Source organism: Siniperca chuatsi, linkage group LG6, assembly GCF_020085105.1.
Source record: "Siniperca chuatsi isolate FFG_IHB_CAS linkage group LG6, ASM2008510v1, whole genome shotgun sequence".
NCBI lineage: Eukaryota > Metazoa > Chordata > Actinopteri > Centrarchiformes > Sinipercidae > Siniperca > Siniperca chuatsi.
Window position 1 is genome coordinate 10,784,282 of NC_058047.1, and position 27,058 is coordinate 10,811,339.

Genomic DNA, 27,058 nt, shown 5'->3' on the forward strand with positions numbered 1-27,058 from the left:
ACTATGGAGATCTCTATGTTTTGAATTTCTTTTACACAATAAAAAAAAAATGGGATAACTTAAACATAGTCCATTTTTTAATCTAAAATTGCACTGCTTGCATTTACATATTAAGACTTAGCTAGTCTGTATTTTCAGCTTTGCTGTGTACCTTGCTTTTAATGAGGAACATCAAAAAACACACAGAACACAAGTGTAGATACATTTCCCAAAACTGGTCAAATGTTTGGTAGAGGAAAAAACAATTAACTCTTTCACGATATTGAATGAGTTGAATTATTTCTTTTCCTCTATACAGCTATTGCTGTAAACTGTTCAAGGCAGCTGGTATGGAGTGTGGCCTGTCCAACAGACAGACAGGTGAGTCTCACCTGGGAATCTGCATGGTTGTATGCCTTGGCAATCAGACTGACCAGATCAAGGAAGTAAATAGGAACATCACGGTAGTTTGGATCTGTTGTGTTTCGGCAGATAGAACCAAGAAGCCTTACTGCAGTTTTCAGGCAGCACTCTCCATATTTGTCTTCAAAACTAGGGGGGGGGGGAATATTTAGATTATTGTTGGGTATGCATAAAGGTTGCTAGCAATATATATACTGAAATTCATAGACATTACTGCAGAGATACTGTATTACAGTGTCAGGTACAGATTTTTTATTTTTACCTTTTACTGCGATGGCTTTCTCTGTTGATGAGATGAGATGCCAATTCTTTCAACGCCTATAATCAGAATAACAGAACAAACGTAATTTGAAGGCATACAGTAGTTCAGTAGTGATGACGTAATTCAAGCAACTGGTAGCTTTTTGGCCACTGGGGGGGCAGTGAGCATATTTACACACCCAGCAGTTACAGAGCAACATTATCATTCGTTTGGAGTCATGTTTCTGTATATTCACTCCCTTTTAGTTCTGTTGGTCTCTACCACCTAACTGTGTCTGTCTGCTGTTTGGTGCTGAGCAGGTAGTGAACAGTGGGTTTTCAGTGCTTTTCCATTTTAAACTGCTGGCTGCTGCAGCCAAAAACAACACTATGAGAACAGTGAGAGTGAAACAAAACAGTGAAGTTGCTGCCAAACTGGTAAACAATGAGCTTAAACTTCTTATAAACCTACGTAAAGCCGAGGTTAGCTGCAGATTCAGGTATTTGATAATTTGATAATTCTCTCTCTTTTTTTTATTAGGAGTGCAAAACATACAACATAGGGTGAACACAAAACAACAACAAGACACAAAAACAACAATAAAACAGCAATGATTGTAACAGCAATGACAAAAAAAAGCAGAAATGACAAACGGGTAATAGTATAAGTAATAAGTACTTTAAATAGTAATAGCATGTATAATAATAATGATAAAAATATTTTGTGTTGACGGCAATAGTAATATCAATAATAATAATAATAGATAACATTGATAATAATAACAATAATAACAGTAGTGACACTAATACTAAAGATAGTGATGATAATATTTTGTGTTGACGCAATAGTAATATCAATAATAAAAATAATAATAATAATGATAATAACATTTATATCAATAATAATAGTAACAGTAATAACAGTAATGATAATAATAACAATAGTAATACTAAATATGGTGATGATGATAATATTTTGTATTGACTGCAATAGTAATATCAATAATAATATAATAACATTAATAACAACAATAATAATAATAGGATGGCGATGATGATAATATTTTGCGGTGATGATAGGTGATAATTCTCTGTAGGTTCATCACTACGGCGACCCCTTTCACACAGTCACATTGTTTTCACATTGTCATTTGATACATTGTTATAAAAATATCTATTATAGCTGCTTTAAAGATACATACCATGTAGTTGGACTGAGTTATTCCAGATTTGATACTGAACTGTATGTAATGAAGAATGTCCAGGAGCTCCACTTGCACACTGGATATGAAGCTTTTTAGATCATCCACACACAGCAGAGACATCCAAGAGCGCACAAGAAGACGATCAATGTCTGCCAGGTATGCATGGTCTTTCATGATCCCAAACACTTTCCTAATTTAAAGTCAGAGTTGATTATGGTGACCAGGAGGTGAGAAGAAAAAAATCAGGATATCCCCGGGGTGAGGGGTGGGAACCAACAAACAATGCATTTAACAAAATTTCAACATGATGTCATCAAAAATATAATTAATGCAGCAAAAAAATAAGTATTTCTTGACCTGGAGCACTGACTTCCTAAGGGTCTCCACTGGTTGCCTGGCAACCTCACGGTTAAGACGTATTTCATAAAATGTTGAGCTATTGCTTTAAGGAGTTTGGGGTTATGAAATACTAGGATAAAACATTAAATACTGTAACAGCTCGTACTGTTATTTAGGGCCACTGATGTGCAAAATTGTTTTTGAGGAGTTTCTGTTTAAAAAAATTCTCCAGACATTTCAAAATGTTCTGTACATGTGCTCATGTCTTTGCAGGAGAAAAACACTTCCATACCTAGCAGAACCATCCCTGTAGCCTGTTGTTCCTTTGCTCCCCCTGAAGGCTGTCCAGGAGTCAAACTGGGGATTCAAGGCAGGTGGAACTGGCTCAAATGGCTTGCTTTCTCCTCTCAGTAGGTGAATCAGAGGAATGACCAAGACCCACTTCTCAATACGGTGTTGTCTAGCATTGTTGCATAGCATCTCAACAGCATCTGCAACACTGCACCAGTGGAGAAGTCAGTATTTAGTTTCATTATAATTACAGTGGGGAAAAGTATTCAATATTTGGAAAGCAGACTATGTTGCTTTTTTAAATTATATCATAATATACATCTAGGTTTTGTTTCTACTCTGTATTGTGTTGTTGAAAGATATGGATTGCAACATTGAGCAAAACACTTTTTTGCATGCTTTCAGGATCAAGGCCATCGCTGTGTAAAAGTTATCTGTTATCCACTGTGTTTTTAAATTGTTTTCTAAAAGTTTAGCATCTACACTGAAGTGCCAAAACAATAGAAAAACACTAGCATCTCCTCTTCTTCCTACTCTTTTGATTTAATGACACTTTTGTTGGTAAGCAATGAAATGATACATTACTGCCACCACCTGTTAAGGAGTGTAAAAGACATTTCTGTTTTTTCTCTCAGACAAATGCACAAATTCCAGTTAGAGTTCCAGCTAGAGTTACAGCTAGCCTTTTGTTATCATGACAAAACAAAGCTTCTTATATTGAGATGACAAAACAATTATTGGGAAAGCACAACATGAAAATAATGACTCTCGTGGCTTTTATGGCCTTCTGTTAGTTAACACATAGCTGACTTCTTAATTTTGCTTAGCAGTGGAAGTACGTCAGCTGTGTTCACACTACAATGCAAGACACGTTTTTCAATGTATCCACTGTGGAGACCAACAAGCTCCATTTATGGTGAACTAAAACACCAGATTAGTGTGGACTGAAAGGGGAAAGGAGAAAAAATATGTATTTTTAAATTGTGAACATGGTAGGTGCCATGTGTGACTAGATGGGTCTGTCAGTTGCTTTGTCCTGTTATTGTTACATCTATCTAATCTAAGTTTTTTTCCCCCTTATATTCTAGTCTTCTTTATTTTCTCTGTAAAGGCTTGTTTGTGACTAAGTACTACTCTATATAAATAAATAAATAAATATGAAGTTTAATTTTTTATCATGTTTGAGATTAACTGGCAGGGTCCTCTGACTGATACTATTTCAAGGGCAAATAAAGTTGACTGAGCTTTTAACTTTAGAATGAATATAAAGTGCTCAGGCTGACAGTCACTATTGTCTTCTTTTAAATATTAAATCTGACGGTTGTTTGGTAACATTTAGCTTTTAATTTTTTCTTGTTTCCTTTTCTATTATTTATTTCTAAATTATAATCTGTAATGTAATTAGCATAATATACTGTATTGGTAACAATTGATATATATACTTAAATCACACATCAGTTACCTCTTTTTATCTGCTAAAGGGCTTGCAAAGTCTTTCCAGAAAGTGAAGAAATGGTGTTGTGGCATCTTAGGCAGGCAAAGAAGATCGCATAGACTAGATAATTGATCTTTCATGTCGTCTTTCAGATACTTGTTGTAAATGAGCAAACTAACAACTCCTGCATGCAGAGGCGGTAAGAGGGACTTTGTTTCTTTCTGCTTTCTGGGATTGGTACTGATGTTTTCCTTCAGAGCTCGTTTGAGCAGAATTTTCACCTAGAAAAAGTAAAGGAAGATGGTAACAATCAACGTCTAAAAGTTATATTCTGATAATAATTCTTCCTGAAAACCATTTTTAGCAATTCAATTTTCTCAATTTTTAGGAGACAATGTGCTGTTCTAGAATAAAATCCTTGAGATTTACCTGTTCACTACCGTATGGTAATCCCCATGGTTTTTCCATGCCATCATGAAGTAAAGGACAGCTGTATGTATAACAGAACTGTCGTAGCAGGAAAAAGAAGTTGTTCACATTTGGTTCATTCCAAGTTGTAAGAAGTTCAAAGATGATATTCAGCATCACCCAGCCAGCTAGGTTTCTCCCTTTCATTACAACGTCTTTGGAAGAATCCCAAAGCCAGAAACCCTTCTTCAGCTCGAAATGAATCACGTCGTCATACTGGTGCCACTCCCCTTGAAAGTCCAACATCGAACAATTAATAGGGATGCTTTATGTGCTACTTTCCATGTTTCTTTTTTGATTATTTTTCCTTAACTGTTTGAGAGTTCCTTTGAAGAACAGAGCCTTTTTAACCAAATCAAACTCTATAACCATAAATGGTCAATTCCTTGACATAATTGTCTCTGACTGAAACATATTTCATATATGTTAAAATTCCAAATTTTAATATTTCAGTAATAGATATTACATACAATACATATTAGCAGACACAAACTACTGTACAGCTGATATGATAAAGAGAAATAAACAACTAAAAACAGCCCATTTGACATTCTCAATCCTGCTTTCTAGCATTGTACACACATGCGTCTGTTTTGAGGTATGACGCAGATCCGGTCTTAGATCTTAGCATCCACTGTCCCCCTTGGTGACCTAAAATAAACTTGCCAGTGTTCTCCGTAAGTCTCTAGTCTGTAAACATGAATAGAAGCTGCTGTTGAGCCTGAGTGTAGAGAAGTGAATCTCGATTACCTTCATGTGTTAAAAACTCCTCTTTGATTTTCAGGCACCTGTTGACATAATGATTTCCATCTTTCTGGTAGATCGTCTCAAACATGTACTCAAAGCCATTTTCACTGTGCTTGCAAATGACATATTTGTAGGGTATACTGTCATGAATTATGTTCTTCTGAATCATAACTCGTCCTTCAACAAGATATCTGTTGTCCCCTAAAGACCTGTGAAACACAGCAGTTATTATTAGTGATGGGTCAGGCAAAGATGTGACAAACTCATAACTTAAAAAAAAACAATCCACTAAATAATAGTAACTATGGTGCTGTACCTTTTTTATTTTTAAAAGGCCCATAATCACCATGTGATTTCATTGTTCCTTTGTTTTTTAGTGGAGTTTATAAAACAGTAGTTTTGATATAATTGTGAAGAATATGTTTTTCAAAAGAAGTCATACCTAGAGAAGGACATTTTCAGTCCACTTTTATCCCAGGTTCCAAACAATTTTTCAGACATTAATAAAATCACATCCTTTTCTGGATCCAAATGAAAATCTTTGGAAGTGACAGCATGGAAGTACACAGGCATATATTCGCTGCTTGGTAAACTAAAAAAGAAAAATCAAGTAGATAAATGTTAATCTTTATAAAAATTAATACAGTAATACAATCTCAAAATATTTTGCAGCAGATAACATTAGTGGATTACAAATACAATGAAATAGCATAAAAGCCAGACTAAACTACAGTGACAAGATTTTATTTGATTTGGTTTTTGTAATTTAACATCACATGAAAACTTTTTATGTACAGTAGACTGGGCAATAAAATATAATTCTAGAATTTCTTATAACCGAAAACTTACGTTTGTGGTGCCTGACGTTCAGTGGATGTTTCCAAGATATTTGCTGCCACAATAAGACCCCCCTGATCTCTCTGACTGGGAGGGCAGGAAGGCACTGGTGACCTGGAAATATCTACATCTCTGTTTCCTGGCTGCTGTTCCTGTCTCTCTGCCAGGCATGGGCTTGTTTTCTTATTAGATTTGGTGTCAGCAGCCTGTGAGAAAAATAAAAGGTTGAAGAGTAAACAAAGCCCTGATCAGATGATCAGGATATTACCTTATCTATTGTACAATATATACAGCTAAAATGTAAACTTATCATACTTGTCAATTTTCACATTTTACACATTTTCATTGTCTTTACTATTAATTACAAATATTGTAAAATGCATTTAAATATATGTAAAAAATATTACACAGTTAACACCCTGTATCCATGATTGTTTCCAAAACACCATGTTTTAATGTCAGACTGATGGAAATTATTACACAATTGTTGTCAATATAAAATTTAAATGCTATTACTACCATCATTTAGTATTTCTAAATAAAATGAAGAAAATGAGCTAAAACTATTTTGTTATAAGCTAATGATTTGGGTTTGAGTCAGTATGAGGGTTAAAACTCCATGAATCTGATAACTACCTCATTGCTTTTGGCTGTTTCCTTTGTTACTTGATCAGTAGAATCTCTGGCTGCTTGGTCGTCTTTCCTGTCAGTTTGTTTAGCAAATGTATGTTGTTCAGTGTTGGTGTGATTTTCATTATCATCTGGCCTCCCAGATAGATTCTCGTTAGAGATTGTCTTATCTTTATCTTGTTCAGAGGCAGATTGATTTGCCACCAAATCACATTCTTGAGGTGTTTTCTCAGACGATTCAGGTGCAGTTTCTTTAGTTGATGTTAATGATGATGCAGAGGTAGACAACGGCCCAGAATTAATGTCACTTGGCTTGTCAGCACGAATTTGCACTGCATCAGGGCTGTCCTCTGTACTACTATCTAGTGGGGCCTCTTTTTGTTGCTGTTTATCACTGGCAGATGTAGGGGAGGGCAGTGTCGTGGAAACAGATAGGTCTGATCCAGGCGCCGCCTCACCGCATGGTTGAGAGTCACTTTCAGGAGCTGTAGCAGATAGCCTCTCTTCCTCCTTACAAGTCTCTGTGACTTGTGTCTCCCTGGTAGTGACTGATACGCCAGCTGAGAGTTTCTGATTGGAGAATGAGGTTGTGGCTCCATTTTCCAGTGTGGCTGGGCTGGCAGTGTTATCTGATGAGTCCTGCGGTGTAGCACCATCTCTGGCTGGCTCGCCTTGAAAAGAGTCTAAATAGTTGGCTTTATCATCTGGCCTCCCAGAGCAATTTTTTGTCTCATGAAAGATTTTCTTATCTTTATCTTGTTCAGAGGCAGACTGCTTTGCCACCAAATCACATTCTTGAGGTGTTTTCTCAGACGATTCAGGTGCAGTGGAGCCGGTTTCTTTAGTTGATGTTAGTGATGATGCAGAGTTAGACAACGGCCCAGAATTATTGTCACTTGGCTTGTCAGCACGAATTTGCACTGCATCAGGGCTGTCCTCTGTACTACTATCTGGTGGGGCCTCTTTTTGTTGCTGTTTATCACTGGCAGATGTAGGGGAGGGCAGTGTCGTGGAAACAGATAGGTCTGATCCAGGCGCCGCCTCACCGCATGGTTGAGAGTCACTTTCAGGAGCTGTAGCAGATAGCCTCTCCTCCTCCATACAAGTCTCTGTGACTTGTGGCTCCCTGGTAGTGACTGATATGCCAACTGAGGGTGTCTGATTTGGGGATGAGGGCATAGCTCCTTTTTCTAGTGTGCCTGGGCTGGCAGTGTTATCTGATGAGTTCTGTGGTGGAGCGCCATCTCTGGCTGGCTCTGAGCCATCACAGGCCGGCTGCCCCTGAAAAGAGTCTAAATAGTTAGTTTAGCAGATATCAGTTTCAGGCTCATAAACCTTTCACTGAAGTAACGTTTCACTGGAGGCAGAAATGACCTCATTGAGCTGAGTGGTTACTGTGTTGAGCCAAAGAACCACAGTTTTTTCAGAACAGAAATTAATAAAATGGAAAACATCCATGGTGAGGTAGAAAATGTGTTAAAGATATTAATAAATACAAAGGCAATGCCATCTTTTTTCAGTCATTCATAACTATGTGAAACTGAAAAGTTAGCACACTGTCTTAAACAAGTTGGGTAGGTCAATTTACAAGTTGAATTTGGAGGGTATACTATGTCACTACTTCATTTTACAGCAAAAAAAAAACCTTCTTTGGCTTCTTCTTTTCACAAGCCTGGTATAGCCACACACACATGCATTTCCACGGCAGCTTCACAGCAGGGAATCACCATGCTGAACAGCTCTTTTGTGGTCCTACTTGGTAGCGGGGCCGACCGGGGCCAATCTGTACATTCACCTCCATCAAATCCAAGCGTCGTCTTGTGCTTAACTGACTGACTCAACACATGTGTGGTTGTGTTAGTAACTATAGAGAAAGCACTGTTAAGCCTCTCTGTGTTCAGCTCTCTGAACAGTTTAGTTTCACTTATATGTTCTTGTTTGTTCTATTAAGATCAGCCTTATTACTTTTAACTTCTTCAGCCATATTGAAGCTGCGTGAAGTTACTGCTGATGCAAACCGACCATACCTGCTGCTGCTTCACATTAAAAGCCTTCCATAAGCAAACTAGTTAAATGATTTTATTATGAAGGAGCTGGAAATTGGAAATGCAATGTATTTGTCACAGAGTTACATAGCTGAACTCTTATGTAGCGGTGCTAGGATGTTAAATAAAAAAATGGTCAACACAACAATATATTTGGTCAGCTGAAATATTGCAAGGAAGGATGGGTAAAGAAGAAACAGTCACAGAGAGCTACTAAAGTATTGTAAGTAATGTTCAGTTATTGTTGACACTGTCGGTGTTAATTAAACTATATGTTTATGACTGAGGTCATAGTTAGTGGTGGTGTTGTACTGGACTGCATTATATTGAAAGGTGTTTTAAATTTGATTATAAACACATTCCTGCAATAGCAGAAACCTGTTCCCCTGTTTTTATGAGCTTGTTTACCATCCTAGATAATGTCGGTGTAAACTAGCAGAGAGAACAAAGTTTCAGTTTCAGGAAGAGGAAGTAATAGTTGCTTGTGGCTTGAATTCTTTTTTAAACGTTGTTGGTTAAATTCATGGCTTAAAACACTTTAAATGAGAATGAAAATTATGCCAATACAAGAACTGCTTCTTAGCCTTTTCACCTTTATCTGGGCAATGTTTTCTTGATCTTCTTTAACGTCTTTTGGAACCTGGTCTTGATCCTCCTTTTGGTTCTTAGCCTCAGCAGTGACTGAGGGTTGATGTGCTGCCGTGGCCACATCTGGGTAACAATTAAAATGTTATGTGACATATTAATTAGATATGCAGTATATCTAGCTACAGTAAATGTGTTTTAGTCTTTCATGGTACTCCTCCAAACAGATAACAGGACGATAAATTACAATCTTCAGCTTTAAGGCAAACCAAACTGGACCATATAGATAAATCATACTTCATTAAGTCTATGTACAGCACAAAAAACATGTTACTGGCTACGAAAATAACTTTACTTTGTATCATAAGACTATTAGGTGTAGAGTCCCGTTATTGCTCATTCTTATTCTGGTAAAAAGTCCACCTGCAGCATTGTTGTATGGTAGCACATGACAAAGCTTTTTTTACATGAAAAACATGTGATTTCGATGTAAGAAGTTATTTAACACTGATATAGTGAATTTTTTTTTAAATAAATCAATAGATGGATGTGTGGATTTCCACAAAAATGGTGCAATTAACAATGCCGCATGAATTTTATCCAATAACCATAAGAAATTCACAAAAAATAGTTTGCTGGTAAACTTACCTTGGGTCTTATTTTCAGTCAAGAGAAACAACTTGAAGCCACATTCAGGACAGAATTTGTATGACTTTTCCACTTGAATTCCACATTCTGGACAATACATGATGTACCTGTTTAGACAGATAACATTTAGAATGGGGGCACAATTTTTATGTACTTGAGCATTATCAGCAGAATCCAGGCTTCTTTCAGAAAGTTTTTACCCACTCAGTCTAATTATTTCCCAAAATTAGAGTCAATAAGAATTTTCCTTTATGAACTTATTCGTTTTGAGACCAATGTAACAGCCTGCTATACTTAATGGTAACTTCCTTTGTTATGTGTGTAGTAGTCTTAGTAGTTTAACATTTAAAAAAAGACTAGTGTGAAGTAACTTTCTCACTTCCTTCTTCCTCTCCGTCTACTTTTTTATCTTTCAACAACAGCACAGTGCAGGATGATCTGAGAAACACTTCAAATTCAATAAGAAGCATACAGTCGATCCTAATCCTTTAATGAATTACATAATACTATTATAGCAAATTATATTGTAATACAAAGAGAAATAAAAATAAAAATACCTCTCAGTTTGACTAACCTCAGATTTACTATTACAGACACAATATTTGAATATTCTAGTCAGCATAATTTACCAAAACTCAGTCAGATAACCTACCTTGTTTGCTCTACTTCCTTACATGGTTGAGACTGAAAATCTGAGCAGATAACTGACGTTATATAGCTTACTGAGGGTCATGCATTTACTTTCGTTTTCATTTACTGAAAGAGGTGTGGCTGCTTTGGCTTTTTCTGCCACACCTATTGAGCAATAAATTATTTTTAAATTTCCCAAAATCCAAACTGCTTCAAAGTGCTTGTTTTGTCCAACAAAGATATTTCATTTACTCTCATATATGACAAAGAAATGCAGCAAATCTTTACCTTTGAGAAGCTTGAACAATGGAATACTCCTAGGTCCCTATTCCTAAAACGATTATTCGATCATCAAAATATTGCTGATTAATTTTCTTTCGACTGACTAATCGTTGCTGCCCCTATATATGTCACTGTCACCTTTAATATAATCTATGTAAATATTATATATTGACCACCTTTACAAAGCAGACAAAGTATAAAGTGCAATCAAGGTCACAAAAAACATTTAATGTATGATGCACCAAGTGTTCCTTTTATTTTTTTAAGTATTATATATAAGTATATAAAAAACAATATCATCTTTTCACAGCAGACTTTAGGATCAGTTCATCTGAACTACAGCGATTGTGAAGTTTAGAAAATCCTTGGCTGTACTGCAATCCCTATCTTCACAGTACATTTTCTGTAAGTATGGAAACACAATGCAAATGTTGTAAGATTATTTCAATTAACATTAAGATAGAAAATTATCATCACTATCATTAGTAGGATTATTATGCTAACAATGTTCAGTGACATGTTCTACAATCTTCAGATTCAGCACTAATACCAACAGACATACTCATTGGTAGCCATTAGGTGGCAATACTGATTAATCTAAACCACTTTATCTCCTCTAACCTTATTCCCTATCAAGAAACCATGGTGACCAGATGTTATGAACAGACCTTAAATTGGACAGAAATAATTAAAACAACACTGCACACATAATTAAAATAAGCTGCACAATGGGAAAAGAAGGCATACTACTAGTGTTTGACATATTTATTATAGTAATAGAAGCACCAGCAGTTATAGTAGTAACAGTAATAGCAGTAGTAATTGTATTTATGATCCTACTTGAAATGCTACCAAAGATACAATTTAAATGGCATATGAAGCTTCATGAAGTCTCATTGCATGTTGTCAAAATGGAATTTAATTACTGTTGTTTTATAACACACTACCTTAGGCTTAGGTGAGGCTTCATTATAAAATACCTGACATAAAACTATGATGTACAGAATACACAGACAAAAGTGAACATACTTTATTAGGTACACCTGTACAATCTATTGCAATTCAGTACAACAGCTCTCTCACATTGTCAGAAATGTGTGAAATCAATGATATGTGTATTACTGAGGGCATAGTTAAAGGTTCTTTTGTACTGGACTGGACTACATTATACTGACAGGTGTTTCTAATCTTTTGTCCTCCCTATTTACATACAATAGAATATTAGAAACAGCTCTGAGTATAATGCAGTCCAGTACAACACCACCACCACCACGAATAATGACCTCATTGCCAAAACATATAATTTGATTAACACTATGGCAGTGTAAAAAAAACCCTGAACATTATAGGCATCATAAAAGTAGATTTTATGGCATAACAGGTATATTGGATTGCATTAGATTATACAGGTGTACCTAATAAAGTACCTGCTGAATGTAAGTCCCTCATAGATGATCATCAAAAAGCAAAGACTATGATTAGTAAAACATATTTCAGTGCTATTTATTGTGTGTGATTAGACACTAGCAATATGAATATATTAGAAATGCAATGTCAGTCCATTGGTCTGTAGAGTGAAATATCTCCACAACTGTTGGATAGACTGAATGTAAATCTGCCAAATGTGGCTGCAACTCATGTAGCATTTGGCTTAAACCTCTCTAAAGTTCTCAATTTCGCACCTGTAACATGAGGCCGGTGGCCCACTGATGTGTGGCCAAACAGAAATTAACCATTGATCTTATTGGAACACATGTATGATTCTGTCATGGCTCCTGCTGATTCACCCTCCTCCCTAAATCTTCTGCCTGCAGCTCCAGTAATTATGCCATTTCCATGAATTCAATCCGTCCCGTCTTCTCAGACCCTGTCCTTCCCAACCTGTCCAGCAGCTGTCACTAGAGAGCTTTCCTGCCTCAGCTATCACCTAAACTTCCCCATTCCCCTCATAGCTGTTCCCCATTCCCCTGAGTGCAGTCCAGTATTAGCCCTCAGTCAGTACCTTTCCCTCGCCAGTTTGTTTCTGTTGCTTGCCAGCCCTAGTGTGCCACCTATTACTCTCCCTTCTCTGCCTGCCTTAACCCCACTGACCACTTGCCTGCCCCTTTGCTCTCTTGGTACTGTGGCTAGTTTGGACTGATCTATTGTTTCTGACCTTTTGCTTGCCACTTGACCATGTAAAGAATGTTTTTTATTATCCTACTCTGCCTCTGTTGTCTGGGTTTAGGTTCCAACTCAATGTTTTGATGAGCAGGTCCCCGTATTGTTGTATTGTATCTCATGCTCTACTTCAAGGACACACACATGCCCACATGTGACGCGATACACATTCCTGCTGACTGTAGACCTTTTGGAGGTACTTTGAATTTACAGAATATGACAACTTCATTTTTATCCCCAACAGTGGCCCTACTATGTTGTCTTACCTGTTGTCAGATTTATATACATAACTACATTGATTGTGCATTGGACTATGAATGCATTCTGCCTAAGTGCAGTACTGTTGCTGAGCAGAACCAGTGTAGATACTGTATATTAATGGAGTACTGCAGCTGTGCTGCTGACATGCTGCTTTTGCTACAAAAGGCACTGTAGACAAGGAGTAAATGTTGCCCGGAAGTGTACCAGTCAGAGATATATTTACAATACCAGATTGCAGGTTGAGATTTTCACTGTATGGCAACAGTGGCAAGATGAAACAACTTCACCCCATCTGTAGTTTGAATGTGTTGTATCATAGCTTTAAAAACCCATTCAGGATATGAAAAAATTAACATTCATCATTCTATAAAATATAACAAAACAGGTAGTGTCGTAAAAGGTGACTGGGAAAGATAGAACAGGACAACTGGAAGAAAAACTGCAGTAAAGAAGACTGGAGGGCAGAATAACCTTTGAAATTTAAATCAATTCAGCACTAAAGCTTTGCCAAAGCAGCTGAATTGCCAAAAGGTCTATTTTAATGGCACTGAAATTAAACAGCAGAATATGTTGAGTTCATGTGGGGGGAATGTGGGGAATATTTTCCTCCCAAAATGCATGCATGCATAATATCCAAGATGACATTTGTGAGGGAGGAAAATAACACTATTTTCCACTGCCTCTGAAGTCAGTGCTCAAGGAGCGTGCTAAATCGTATCATCTCATTGCTAGGCAGAATTGTTGACCGTGCTAACAGGCTTGGACCCTGTGTGTGTGTGTTTTGGGGGTGTGGGGGCTAATCTTAGTGATGGGCCATTGAGTCCTCCTCCTCTTCTTTACCACCCACACATCTCTTCACACACACACACACACACACACACACACACACACACACACACACACACACACACACACACCACTGCAGTCACCAGCCAATCACTACCTCTCTTCCTTTCAATTGCTTTTACCTACGTCACTCTGCATGTGTTGCCACGGTGATCACTGATGCTCCCCCCACACTTTGTCTCTCTGCCTCTTCCAGTATGAGGATGAAGCCAACTTGTGGCTGATGATGCAGACAGGCTGCAGACGTCATCACTTCCCTCGGGAAGGCAACCTATTTTTACCACTGGGCACAAAGTATACCAAGCTGCCCAACATATTTCTGGAACCGCATCTAATCCCAGCCTTCCAGAAAAACATCTCTCCCCACGCTCTGCATCTCTCTCTCCATTCATCTCACAGACATGCTGTTCCTTCCAAGGCATATTTTTATCCCTTGAATTGAGATGACAGCACTTGTGAAGGTAAAGAAAAAAGAAAGCCAAGTGGACTTGAAAAATGTACAAAGCTTCTGCACACTACCGCAAATCAAGAAAGTGCTGGATCAAAGCATCTGTAAACTTAGCTCATGTCGCACACTGGGTGTTTTCAAAAGAGATAAGTGTACTGATGCTTTGCCTTCTTTCCAAGGTGGACCAAAATTCACTGTGTTATCTGATATGGGCCTAAATGTGGCAAATGAAGGTGGTGCATATACTCAAGGTTTAAACAGTAACATGGTGATCTTGATGAGTAATTCTCTGCAAAAACAGATGTTAAAGACAAAAGAAAAGAGACCAAACTAATGTTGATAACTACTTGTTAATGTTATCAATTGTTGTTGTGTAGTTGCTGTGAATATAATAAATAATAAAAGGTAGAGGTATTTACCACTTTGAAGGACACACCCAGACCACCTTATGAAATGGCTAGTTAAGCTTTCATGAACAGTACTTTCAAATGAGTAACACATGGGTGGCGCCAGGGCATCATACATGGGGAGGTTAAAATTTCCTGTATTTTCATTGTACAAAATAAGGGCTATGGCTCCTATGCTTCTTCCATTCTCTCTCCTTTAGTTTTACGGGGGTACACTAGTGGAAACAAGCAACACTGTTCAGATTCACCTGTGACAGAAACCTGGTAGACAAATATGTTCCCCATTATCCGCAGAGCCAGGACACACACTGACAGTCCCTATAGTATTATACTGTATTGAGAAAAATATCATTAAGCATAAGATACAGGAGGTTTGAATCACGAGGTAAAGAATCAGTACAGAGACAGTGAAGTACTACACGTTACCTATGTTAAACTCACTATGAAGTCATTAGATGTTCTTGGTCCCTATATATATTGTAGATGCAGTTACTGCTTTTCATGACAGAAAAATATGTATAGTACTCATAAAACAAAATTTACAGTGTTTATGTGCTGCTGCTTCCCTTTTGTGGGGGTTTTGTACCTACCTGTTCTGCTGGACTTGGACTGGACTGGCAAGTGCTGGTCTGTGCTTAATCCTACTGAGGGAATCCATATTTCAGGACGTGGAAACCACCCTTCAAATAAGACAGTCATGAGCGACCGCCTCCTTATCTCTTTTCCTTTCATTTCATCCTTTTCTGTCCACAGTTGTGTTTGCTGGTCAGTATTCCTTCAACTACAATGTTTCCTAGTTCAAACAGACACATATATAAAGAATATCTAGCCTCAGTGGTGGAAGAAGTACTCAGATCTTTTACTTAAGTGAAAGTAGCAATACCACAGTGTAAAAATACTCTGTTGGAAGTAAAAGTCAAGCACTCAAAATTTTAATAGTACAAAAGTATGAGCATCAAAATACACTAGTAAAGGTTCTCATTATGCAGACTGGCCCATTTTAGAATATATTACTGGATTATAATTACGGATGCATTAATGTGTACACATCACTTTAATGTGGCAGCTGATAAAGGCGAGGCTAATAGTTATTTCTAAATCTGTAATAATACATCATAATTTATTTGTTGATTATATTTTGTATTATTAATCTGAATCTGTAGTAACTGTCGTTAGTAACTAAAGTTACTTAATAAATGTAGTGGAGTAAAAAGTACAATATTTGCCTACGAATTGTGTGGAGTAGAAGTATAACGTAGCAGAAAATGGAAATACTAGTAAATTGTACATAAGTACTGTACTTGAGTGAATGTACTTAGTTACTTTCCACCACTGTTTAGCCTTTTAGATACAGCCTGAAGCAAGTAGCTAAAGCTAGCTAGCTAGCTAACAACTGTAACGCAAACCTGTTGGTGGGTAACATTTAGGTTAGGTAGCTAGCTAGTTAGCAACAATTATAAGTGCTGAGTAAACAATAAACAATAAATACCTGTAAGATAAAATGGCCTTTAGTTTCATGGTGGTAAATTGGCAGTAACCACCTAGAGTTACCCAGTGATGCCAAAACTACTTTAACTATTCTTCAAAATAAGACGGTGTAGTCCCTCATTCATCTACGATACTTTAACTATTGTAACATTAATACCAATTGATGGTGTTTATATAGCTGTTAGCTAATCTCCACAACATGTTAGCACACTTTACAGTAATTTAAGCTAGCGTTAAATATATTAAAAAAGTAAAGTTAGCTAAATATTGCTCAGAATTACTGTTCAAAAACCCAAGGCCTGACATCAGCTTTATTGTTTAGGATATCAAATATCCTAAATTTTACGTTTTAAACACGAGATTACTTCAGACATTAACATTAAAAAACATTAGTCAACGTTGATGCAAGATCAATACACTAACATTAGCTTAGCTATTGGTGGACGATTAATTAAGCTAACAAAATCAAACGTTATCTAGCTCTTTTCTGACAAACTACGAAAACAAACATTTTGTAAAGATATTACTTAAACTATAAAGTTGATCATGTGAAAATCTGTTATGAGAGTATGTCTTTTTAATAATCACCTATTAATTTATTTAAACCCCACCATATCAACGGACAGAGGTGTTGCATGGACCGGAAGCAGTACTGAACCGTACTGACAGCCGTTGACTGCTCTTCCACTCGTTTTTTTAAAAATACCTGTCTGAGAACCTTTAGGGAACGTTCTCTAACGTTTTTTTAAAATAACCTTCTGGCAACGTTCATAGAAATTCCTTAAACAGGAACCTTTAGGGGACGTTCCCTAAAAGTTGCAACAAATATAACCAAACGGGAATTTTTAGGGAATGTTTCCTGAAGGTTACCTGTTTGCTGGGATGTTAGCTTATTGTAAAGTCATTAAACTCTACCAGTCAACAAGAACAATTAAAAAATATTTATAAAGAAACACATATAATAACACATAAACATACAATATAAAAATGTGATAACTTTGCCCATTGCTTGAGGGTTTCAGTAGCTTCATTTAGTCAGTGTTCAGGAAAAGCTTCATAAATACATTGTTAGACAATGATTAAGGCAAGTTGAAACCAGGAGACTTTCTGAATATGCAATGCATGTGCAGAGGAGCAGTAAATACTATCATTATCAACAACATTTATATCAGGTCAATTCTGACCTAGATATAAACCCAGAATAATAGTGGTCCTAGGATCAAGCCCTGGGACACATCATTATATACTGCAGGAAACGAAAGTGATGCCTTCAGCTTGTACACATTGCACTGATGAGTAAAATTGTAAAATGTAAAGACAAAACAAGACTGAACCCTTCATATGATACAGTATATCATACATCTGTGTATGCTATCCATACATGCCAGCCTTTGGGCAATTTAGAGTATTTAGGTGGCTTGACTTGCACTTGTTTGGACTGTGGGAGAACAGGAAAACACAGAAAGGATCAGGGTTGATATTCAAACCAACTTTTCTTGCTGTGAGGTGGCAGCATCAACCACTGAGCCACTGTACCGCCCAGCAGCAGCAGCAGCAGCAGCAGCAGCAGTTTCTGTCCGGATGTGGCAGATCAACCTGTTGTCCTCCCACATTTACTGTAGAGTAGATGTTTCATTATCTTTTAACACATCCCAGATATATATGTAGATATAGATATAGATATAGATATAAGGCTGAAACTGTGACTATAACATCCTGTCTTGTCCTAAAATTAAAAGTATGTCTTTGTTGCGACATTTAGTGTAAAACCTAAAACTAAGCCTCAAGGGTGAAATATAAATTGCATGAGACATTAAGAACATTTTCCCACAAAAGTTCATTTACATTTTTCTGTTTCATAGTCTGGTTGGAAAATGGATGGAAACCACCATTTAAGATTAATGAGGCACATTTCTGTCACTTCTATCTTTCTTATTTTCTACTTGGAAAATAAGAAGAGATATTATTGATTCTGTGGGACTATTAGATTGTTGTAGCTGCAAAATAATGAGAAAAATAATCTTATATTATGATTATCAAGGTAAGCAAGATAAGCAGGCTAGTATAGCACTGACTACACCCTCAGTAACAAACTTCAGTCAGGATCAAAAACATAATGTTTAATAAGCAAGGAAACAGATAAAAGAAATTAATACATATAAATAAAAAATAAATAATATAGAGTATGAATTAAACTGGTTATATTGAAATGTCTTCATGTGAACTTCATCTAAATGTGTCATAAAGTGACTGTAAATATGTAAATATGGGGCTACATTAATGTGTAATGTCCCCCCCATAACAGAAATACATACAGTAACTTGTTCTGGGGAAAAAATAAATCAAATGTCGGATGCTTTTGTCTGTTTTTCTACAACAGATGATATTTAACCATGAAAAGTTGTAGGCCTGGTGAGGTTTTGTGGTGAAGTGTGTGACATTGTGTGTTTTTGTGTGTGGGCACAGGTGTGTTTTGTACAAACCCCCAGTACACACACACACACACACACACACACACTGTGTGTGGGGTTCCTACATCCTCTGTGAGTGTGGAACTTCACCTACACTTTGAAACTACGTCATCAGGCCCAGTGGAGGAGGTTAGTGTACATGTAATACATGTGACACAAATACATGTGTACTTCTACCTGTCAGGATTGATATTCACTTTATTTACTACTGAACGTTTAGTGCTAAAAAAACAAAAACAAATTTCATCCATCGGTCGAGTCCATCGGTCAGAGCATGCTAATGCCTTTAAGGCTTAATCTTGTTCTAAAAATACATAAAATAATTGATAATAACTGTAACAGTAGCGGATGCTTTCTTCGACCATCAACATTACAACCAAAAGTCTGGAGGTCCAAACTCACAGCACCACGGCTGCAGATCAATATATTCATATAAACCCAGAATGATCATGTATGAAAGATAAGTGCTGCAAAAGGAAGTGAGATCTAAAATTAGGTTTTGTTTGACATCTGTTTTATTTTTGAGCACACTTGCCCACACAAAGTCTCCACCTTCAAATCCCGTCTTAAAACACACCTTTTTAAACTGGCATGTTTGGTCTGATTCTGTCTCTAATGGCTACAACCACAGTTTGAGTTTAACACTGATGAAGATTATATACCTAGTTATTGTTTTAACTTATTATAGTATATTACTGCTTTGTTTGATTTTATGATGTCTTGATACACTGTTGCTTGTTTTTAACTGTGCCTGTAAGGTGTTCTTGAGTGCTTTGAAAGGCACCTATAAATAAAATGCATTATTATTATTATTACATACCTGCCATTCAGGCACTGTAACATTGTTGGCCAGGATCAAGACACAACATTTATCTAGTAAACTACTTTGACATTATACAAAACTTTTTTTTATTACATCCATGAAAACTTGCCAAACCAGGTGCCAGCGAAACAACATACAGTAACACTTCACTTATGCATTGGGCTTCATTAGCTTTAAAAAACCTCACAGTAGATTCATGAGAAATTCATTTGTGAAGGTGAAAGTAAGCCAACTGTTAAAGTATCTGTTTCACAACAGAAGATGGATGCTTGTTTCTAATACCTTTAAAGGGCCCTTATCTGCTTTACTCCCCTCCATTAATCACAAATAATGTACAAGTACAAACCACACATCTACATGTTGCTCAATACAGTACAAAACGTTCTTGATCTCCTTTGGGCTCCTGCACAGCAGAAAGTGAACTAACCGATGCCAAGCCTTCCTGACAGCTCATCACTCTGGGCCCTGACTTGCAGCATTAACCCACAGTCACTGATAAAAAATGACTGCTGGAGGCCTGAGTGTACTCCTCAGCTCATGTTGACTTGTGTTTGAAGAATTTAGACCATTTAGCTGTCACATGACACACTATTACATTATGAAACACTAAAAGGCTCTTTACTGAGTGTTTTTAATCTGGAAAACGTTACGATAAATGTCAGGATTCCTCATCCCAATGGGGTTAGTGTCATACTGAATGGCGAGGGAACAGTTTGTTCTGCAGCACCATACAGGTATCTTTTAGCCCATTGACTATTGGCAACCATTTTTAAAACATACAATATTTTTTTAATTGATTTCCTACCTGCCAAGCAGTATGTGGTTCAATTTCTGTCAGTACTTCTATAAATCAATTAGATCTGAAACTTCCTTGAGAAAGGTATCCATCACCTTAACATTTGGTGGCGTGGCTCTAGTGATGGCACTGTCTGTAGTCAGTTGGTCGACACACCTCTTGGTTGGTCCAGAATGAAATATCTTGACAGCCAATGGATGGATTACTATGCAATTCAGTACAGACATTCGGGTTGCCCAGAGGATGACTTGTTGATCCCCTGACTTTTCGTCTAGCGCCACAAGCAAGTCAAAGTTTTTGCCAGTTTTTTTCACTTTTATCCAGTGAAATATCTCTACATCTAAATCAGGAAAGTCAATTATTTTATTGTTGTTTTGTTTGAATGCTGGGTTGCTTCCTTCTCTACCGGCATTGCATAACTCCTATTCAAATTTTAAAGTCCAGTTTGCAATTTCATTTTGAAATAGCATATTGTCTGCCAGTTTGCAAAAGAAAATGCACACAAAAGAAAAATCAAATTTCAATTTGAATAAATTCTACATTTCAAAATGTTTCTCTGTAATTTGTCACCGTAAGTGTTGTCTAATGCACACCTGCTAAACAGGTGCATAGGAAAAGGAAATAATGTAAAAGAAAATGTTAATTAGTTATTGCTGCCTGTATATTGTGTCAAGTATAAATATGGTGTTGGTTTACTTTGTGAATTTGATACCTATAAAGGTCCATACATTGTAATCTAATAAACTCTAAACTGCTGGCAGTGTGCAGGAATTCAACTTTTTCTCTTAGTGCACTTCCAACTGCATAACAACACAATACGATAATGTAACTCTAAAGTGATCCAAAATCTATTTTTTGAGTATCAAACTCTCACTTTTAGGTAGATTTGAAAAGTTCTAATACTGATTGATCAAACACGAGTTTTTCATGGTTAAAATCAACATCAAAATGTTCTGATACTGACACTGACACACACTCCTGCAACAAAATCTGTCTGTATCTATAAATGTTCAACTGTTTCACCAAATTAAGGCTACATACACTGCTTCTGTGCCTTGATTTTACACAAGACAAACTATAACATTTTAATGAATATTTCCACAATTGTGGGGAAATTATTTGACCTGACAATTACAACATGTTAAGAACAAATTAATTTGAAATCCATCAACCATGGATAATTACTATGAGAGGCAGCAAAACTTCAGTGTCCAGAAAAACTGGAAATTTGTCATACTTAACTCTTTGTTAATATATGTTGCTCACATTTTGTATTGGTTAGTTGTAAATTAAGGGGAAAGGAGAATGAAAGAATGTGATGTGTGTGTGTTACATCCTTATCCAGATATCTGCAGGCTCAGCACCCCCACTCTACACTAATACTTGGCTTTTCGACAAAAATATCTCTCCTCTGTTGGTTTACTCCCCCCCCACCTCCATTTCCGCCACAGCGTTAAGAGATCTGACATCATGTGATCCACCCACACAGAGCTTTGCAGTGGTGGACCTGTGACGCACATATTTCTTCTATGTAACCCTTTACAAGCCAAATCACTGTTTGTTAATGAAGGAAACAGTGGACATTATTCATGATATTTGGCTGAAAATACTTTGGGATATTGATTGATTATTAAACATTTAGCTTAATAAATTGATTGCGGATTGACTGGCTGCTTTGTGTATTTATGGACAAACCTCAAACAACATCACATGAAAAGGGAGGAAACCAAACACATATTTTGTCACATTAGTTTGTCACATTAAAGGAACAATTCATCTGCAATGTTCAGTAACATATTATGTTATATATTAACACCTGATGAAACACCACAACAGTATTTCTAAAGTGCATTTACTGTGGCTTGAAGTGCGTTTGTAGTACACAATAGTGATTTTATACAAGTGTATAAGTGCAGTAAATTTAGCAGGAGGGAAAATCCTGACAAAATGTACAGACCATGAACAAACAGAGGTAGTATTTTTTAAACTCTTCTAGTTAATCATGACATTAAATGGAACACTCCTGGACGAATGAGGGACTACACCGTCTTGTTTTGAAGAATTTTGGGCAGAAAACCTTAGATCTGGTTCGGGAAATCGAAAACACAGCCAGGAAATTAGCAGACCACAGGAACCATCTCCATTTTAATCTAAGATGCAGGCAGAGCAAGATACCTTTTCTACCATGACATTAAATGTTAAAAAGGGAAATTAAAATACTGTAATTAGAAATGGATACCAATTTGATATCGATTTAAAAATGGAAAGTGAAATTGGAAAATCTAAGTGGAAATTGAAATGATCATGTGACTTGGATGGGTGTGAAACCAGATCCAACGAAAAAAACAACTTGAAACGGTTAACTGACCAGAGGAAGTGTTGAAATCAGATCAGTTTCAGATCTCCTAATTCTGATGTGCAGGAATACCACAAGTGTCTTGGCTGAGTGCATAAAACAGAAGTAAGCAGAAAGACATAAACCGGTTTTCTTGACCAGACAGATGTATAATGAAAATCACAACTGTTCATGTCTGGAATTATGCAAGCTGGCATTTCTATTACATCCTGCAGTTTAGCAATTATCATTCTTACATTAAATATTTAAAAAACAAAATAGTAATAATAATTTTACTAGTTTGAAAATGTAAACAAGACATGTACCAGTCAAAACTCACCATGACATCAAACCTCAATGTACCACCTCAATGTTTGTAGTTTCTCCCTCCTCTCCATGGCAATGGAACTGGTACCAAAGATCGTCTATTGAGAAAATGAATAACTCTGTAGAGAGTGAACCTACATTCTTGACATTGGAAACAGTAGTTTAAAAAAAATCTTAACACAAGGTCCATTTACAATATTTTTTTTTCCTGGAGCTTTTGACCATATCTCACGGTCTTCCTCAGCAGATGCTCACTTGTCACGGACCGCCTATATCAATATAACTGAGCATGACTGAAGTTCATATTCCCTGTTTGTCTGCTGTCAGTGACTTTAACACATTGAGAGGCAAAACAAACTTCATGTTAGTTGTTTTTCAAGGTAAATGTTTGGAAAGTTGTGTTTACTTGGTTTCGTAGTGTGTGTAACTTAGGGGGTGGCCAAATATAGTTGCTGTGTTTTGGTAAAACCCACAAAAATCCTCTCTCAGCCAGTGGTTAAAAGGAAAAGCAAGCTTCCTATATGGAAAAATCAACATTTGCAATAAAGGAAAAACCCAAGGACTTTGAAAAGATGTTGGATAGTCATTGATGAAAAATAAAAAATAATGCCATGAATTCCCTAACACACCATTTGTTTCACTCATTTTGCCTTTGACTGTGTGGGCATGTACAGACTGCAACTGACCCATGTCTTCCTCACTCCCATTTCTCTGTTGGACCTCGAAGGGAGGAACAATTTACACCTTAATGACTGCTATGAGTTTATCAAGTTGGGTGACTACAGCTAATTACAAGCATATCTCCACTTCAACCTGAGCAGAGGTCTATATAGCTAATAAGTGAAAACACTTGTGTGGGTGTGCAGGGCCCTTAGAGTACAAGGCAGACTCAAGTAATGTGTAGGCCTATAATATATTTTGTGTATTTTACTCTTAAATATTATTTTTCTTCCTGATTGTATTTCGCTTGCCTGAAGTTGCAGCTATAAAGGGTTAAATATACTGTTTATAGCCCATATTTGGGGACAAACACTAATATTAAGCTCCTCCCAGTGCAGACTAGTACAGCAAGAGGTGCAGAGAATTTTAGTGTTCACATTATAAGCTAAACACTTGCATGTGTAGCAAGTTAGGAAACTATGTTAGCGTTAAGCTTAAAATCAATCAATCTGTCCCAGCCATCAGGTTCTGCAGTTTAGGGTTCAACCTCTGGGGACCATGACTGTCTTTTACATAAACTTATGTTCTGTACCAAATGCCATGGTAATCCATCCAGTAGTCATCCAAATACTTCATTGTAAACTGTGACAGATCGACTGACACTGTGCTCGCTTGTTGGTGATAACGAGACTCTGTATGGAGTCCAAAGAGTTCTGTGTTATGATGTTTTCAGTTTTTAACAGTTGCCAAAAGCATAAAGACTCATGGGAGCTGCAGTTTTTTATAACCTACCTATATTTAAATATAGGTAGTAATAGGTAGGTAATCTATATATGCCCTATATATATAATCTATATATGCCCAATATTTAAATAAATACAAACTATAGTGGTAGAAAATACCATTTTAACTTAAATATGACTGAACATAATATACAAACATCATCTTTTCAGAAAGACTGATCAAAGACACACTGTCAGAGGTTATAACACTGATGTATTAAGAGTAATACAATACAGTTCATACAATAGGCTACACATTGTTACATCCGTGGGCACTGGCACCTGAATGAGGCACAGAGTGAGACCTCTCTCCTGTCTCCGCCTCTCTATATTCAAATAAAAGTCTGGAAAACGTAATATCTGCCCAATGCGCGCGCCCTGATGTGACATAATGGAACGTGCGAGGCTAGAAAAGCTCGAGGCGGTGCTCACAGTACACTCAGATCCTGCACGCGAAGAGACGCCTGCCAACGGTTTGAGTGAAGTGTTAAAAATATTATTTAAACACAAGATATTTTACACTTCGGTTTATTTCTGTGAGGTTATGGGCAGGGCTCCGTTCTGAGGGAGTGTCGAGCAGTACAAACTTGTCATTTCGACCACGGAAATAATGATGAAGAGCCTGGCGGATGACGCAGACCTCAAACCGCATCTCCGCGACGCCGAGAGCATCCTCAGCTCCCCGGACCTGGGGCTGCTTAAACTGGCCTCCCCGGAGCTGGAGAGGCTAATCATCCAGTCCAACGGAATGGTCACCACGACACCCACCAGCCCCCAGTTCCTCTACCCGAAGACGGTAACGGACGAGCAGGAGTTCGCCGAGGGCTTCGTGAAGGCGTTGGAGGACCTTCATAAGCAGAATCAGCTGAACGGAGCCGGACAGACGAACAACAGCCTGGATCTGGGCGCTAACATCGCCCCGGTCACCGTCCAGCCGGATCTACCGGTATATACGAACTTGAACAGTTACGGCAGCGGGCCATTGGAAACCACTGTCAACTACTCAACAGACACAGTCCCTTTCCCGCCTCCTCCGTCGCATCATTTAGGGGCAGCCCCGCCGCAGCCGGAGCTTTCTCGGGTCCAGCCGCTGAAGGAGGAGCCTCAGACGGTCCCCGACGTTCAGAGCTTCGGGGAGAGCCCGCCGCTGTCTCCCATCGACATAGACTCACAGGACCTCATGAAAGCCGAGAGGAAGAGGCTCAGGAACCGGATTGCAGCCTCCAAGTGTCGGATGCGCAAACTGGAGCGGATCTCCAGGCTGGAGGACAAGGTCAAAACGCTGAAGAGCCAAAACAACGATCTGGCGTCAACGGCTGGCCTGCTGAGGGAGCAAGTGGCCCAGCTAAAACAGAAAGTCATCACCCATGTCAACAGCGGCTGCCAGCTGCTGCCACACGAAGTTCAAGTGCACTAGTCCGGGGAGGACAGACCTGCAGTTGGGCTACTGACCAGCATATAAGCTTCATGGACTTCGTTAATGTTGGTTTTTAGCGTAGCCCAGATGTGTGCCGTTCCAAGTGGAATGAATGCCAGGCCACGTAGGCCAAATTGTACATTAATAATCGGCTGTTTAATGGCTTTGATCACCGGCAAAATGTGAACATATCTGGTAGAACACAGTTTAAAATAATGGGTGATGAGACTATTCCGCTACAATCGGCCGACAGATCATTTGGGCAAGTTGCATTTTTATTCGTAAAGCAATTTCCAGAACCCACATTGCTCCGCAGTCGCTGCCGCCCGGTGGAGAGCACGCATCACTATTAATCATTGGATTTTAAAATAAATAATCGTCAAGTGGTTTATTGGATTTATGCCGAAAGGAAGAGCGTTTTCCTTTAATATGTTCGATGTATGAAATCCTGTTCTACCTCGTAAATATGTTAACTGGTGAACAAGGCAGCATTAAACTGCATTTTTTTTAAATGGAATTTGGCCATGGGCTTTCCTGATGAGAGAACGAGAACGATGTTTTTTTCCTCTGTTAAAAATGTTTACAGACTGGCTGTATACAGTCTCAAACCTGGAACAAACAGATTTTCAATATTTCTACTGAAATATGCACATTTATGACACAGATATCATGAGGAATTGGCTGTAAGAAAATGCGCCCACACAAGAGATAATCTACATATATGGACTATTTACCGTATATGTCTGTAGGGAACAATTTGCATGTTGTTGACATACTCGAATGTTGCCCACAGCTGGGTGTCAAAGGGCGCAATTAATCAATGTTTATTTAACCTTTACAAAGACATGTATTTATCTATTTTTTAAATCTACTGTGTCCCTTTTTCAGTGTGTTCTTGTTTAAATGTGAAAAGTGGTAACCTTTTTTGTTGCACTGACTGTTGCGATCACTTCTAGTCCACAGTTATTTGGCTGTATGCCACTGTGTTCTATATTAAATTCTGCCAATAAACACTGTTTCCTCCATTTTGGCTAAAATCTCATATTTACATGC

General features: G+C 37.6%; 2 protein-coding genes and 1 long non-coding RNA gene across 4 annotated transcripts in view; 2 read left to right on the top strand and 1 right to left on the bottom strand.

Moving 5' to 3' along the window:
• Positions 1-10,631, bottom strand: part of LOC122878117 (E3 ubiquitin-protein ligase rnf213-alpha-like) — a 52,256-nt gene extending 41,625 nt beyond the window's left edge. The window contains exons 1-13 of one of the 2 annotated variants that reach the window (XM_044200473.1): positions 10,525-10,631; positions 9,873-9,979; positions 9,232-9,350; positions 6,601-7,875; positions 5,977-6,170; positions 5,570-5,719; positions 5,131-5,336; positions 4,342-4,610; positions 3,940-4,193; positions 2,479-2,685; positions 1,845-2,037; positions 665-720; positions 372-531 (exon numbers count right to left, since the gene is read on the bottom strand). In XM_044200473.1, the coding sequence (XP_044056408.1) occupies positions 372-531; positions 665-720; positions 1,845-2,037; positions 2,479-2,685; positions 3,940-4,193; positions 4,342-4,610; positions 5,131-5,336; positions 5,570-5,719; positions 5,977-6,170; positions 6,601-7,875; positions 9,232-9,350; positions 9,873-9,972 (3,183 nt within the window). In that variant the 5' untranslated portion in view covers positions 9,973-9,979; positions 10,525-10,631. Of the gene's footprint in view, positions 1-371; positions 532-664; positions 721-1,844; positions 2,038-2,478; positions 2,686-3,939; positions 4,194-4,341; positions 4,611-5,130; positions 5,337-5,569; positions 5,720-5,976; positions 6,171-6,600; positions 7,887-9,231; positions 9,351-9,872; positions 9,980-10,524 lie in introns of those variants that run through there. The other variant, XM_044200474.1, reaches the window with a different exon arrangement.
• LOC122878120 lies at positions 7,896-23,987 on the top strand. Its single transcript, XR_006378412.1, has 3 exons — positions 7,896-8,862; positions 11,095-11,189; positions 14,248-23,987. It is a non-coding gene; the product is annotated as an uncharacterized LOC122878120 (long non-coding RNA).
• An 868-nt stretch (positions 23,988-24,855) lies between these two features.
• LOC122878118 (transcription factor jun-D-like) lies at positions 24,856-27,030 on the top strand. Its single transcript, XM_044200475.1, has one exon. It carries the CDS (start codon positions 25,199-25,201, stop codon positions 26,003-26,005), a length of 807 nt encoding a protein of 268 aa, XP_044056410.1. The 5' UTR covers positions 24,856-25,198; the 3' UTR covers positions 26,006-27,030.
• The last annotated feature ends 28 nt before the right edge of the window (positions 27,031-27,058 follow it).

What these genes read in the sequence shown, in the direction of transcription:
- LOC122878118 (XM_044200475.1), top strand. Translation starts at nt 25,199, where the DNA reads ATGATGAAGAGCCTGGCGGATGACGCAGACCTCAAACCGCATCTCCGC.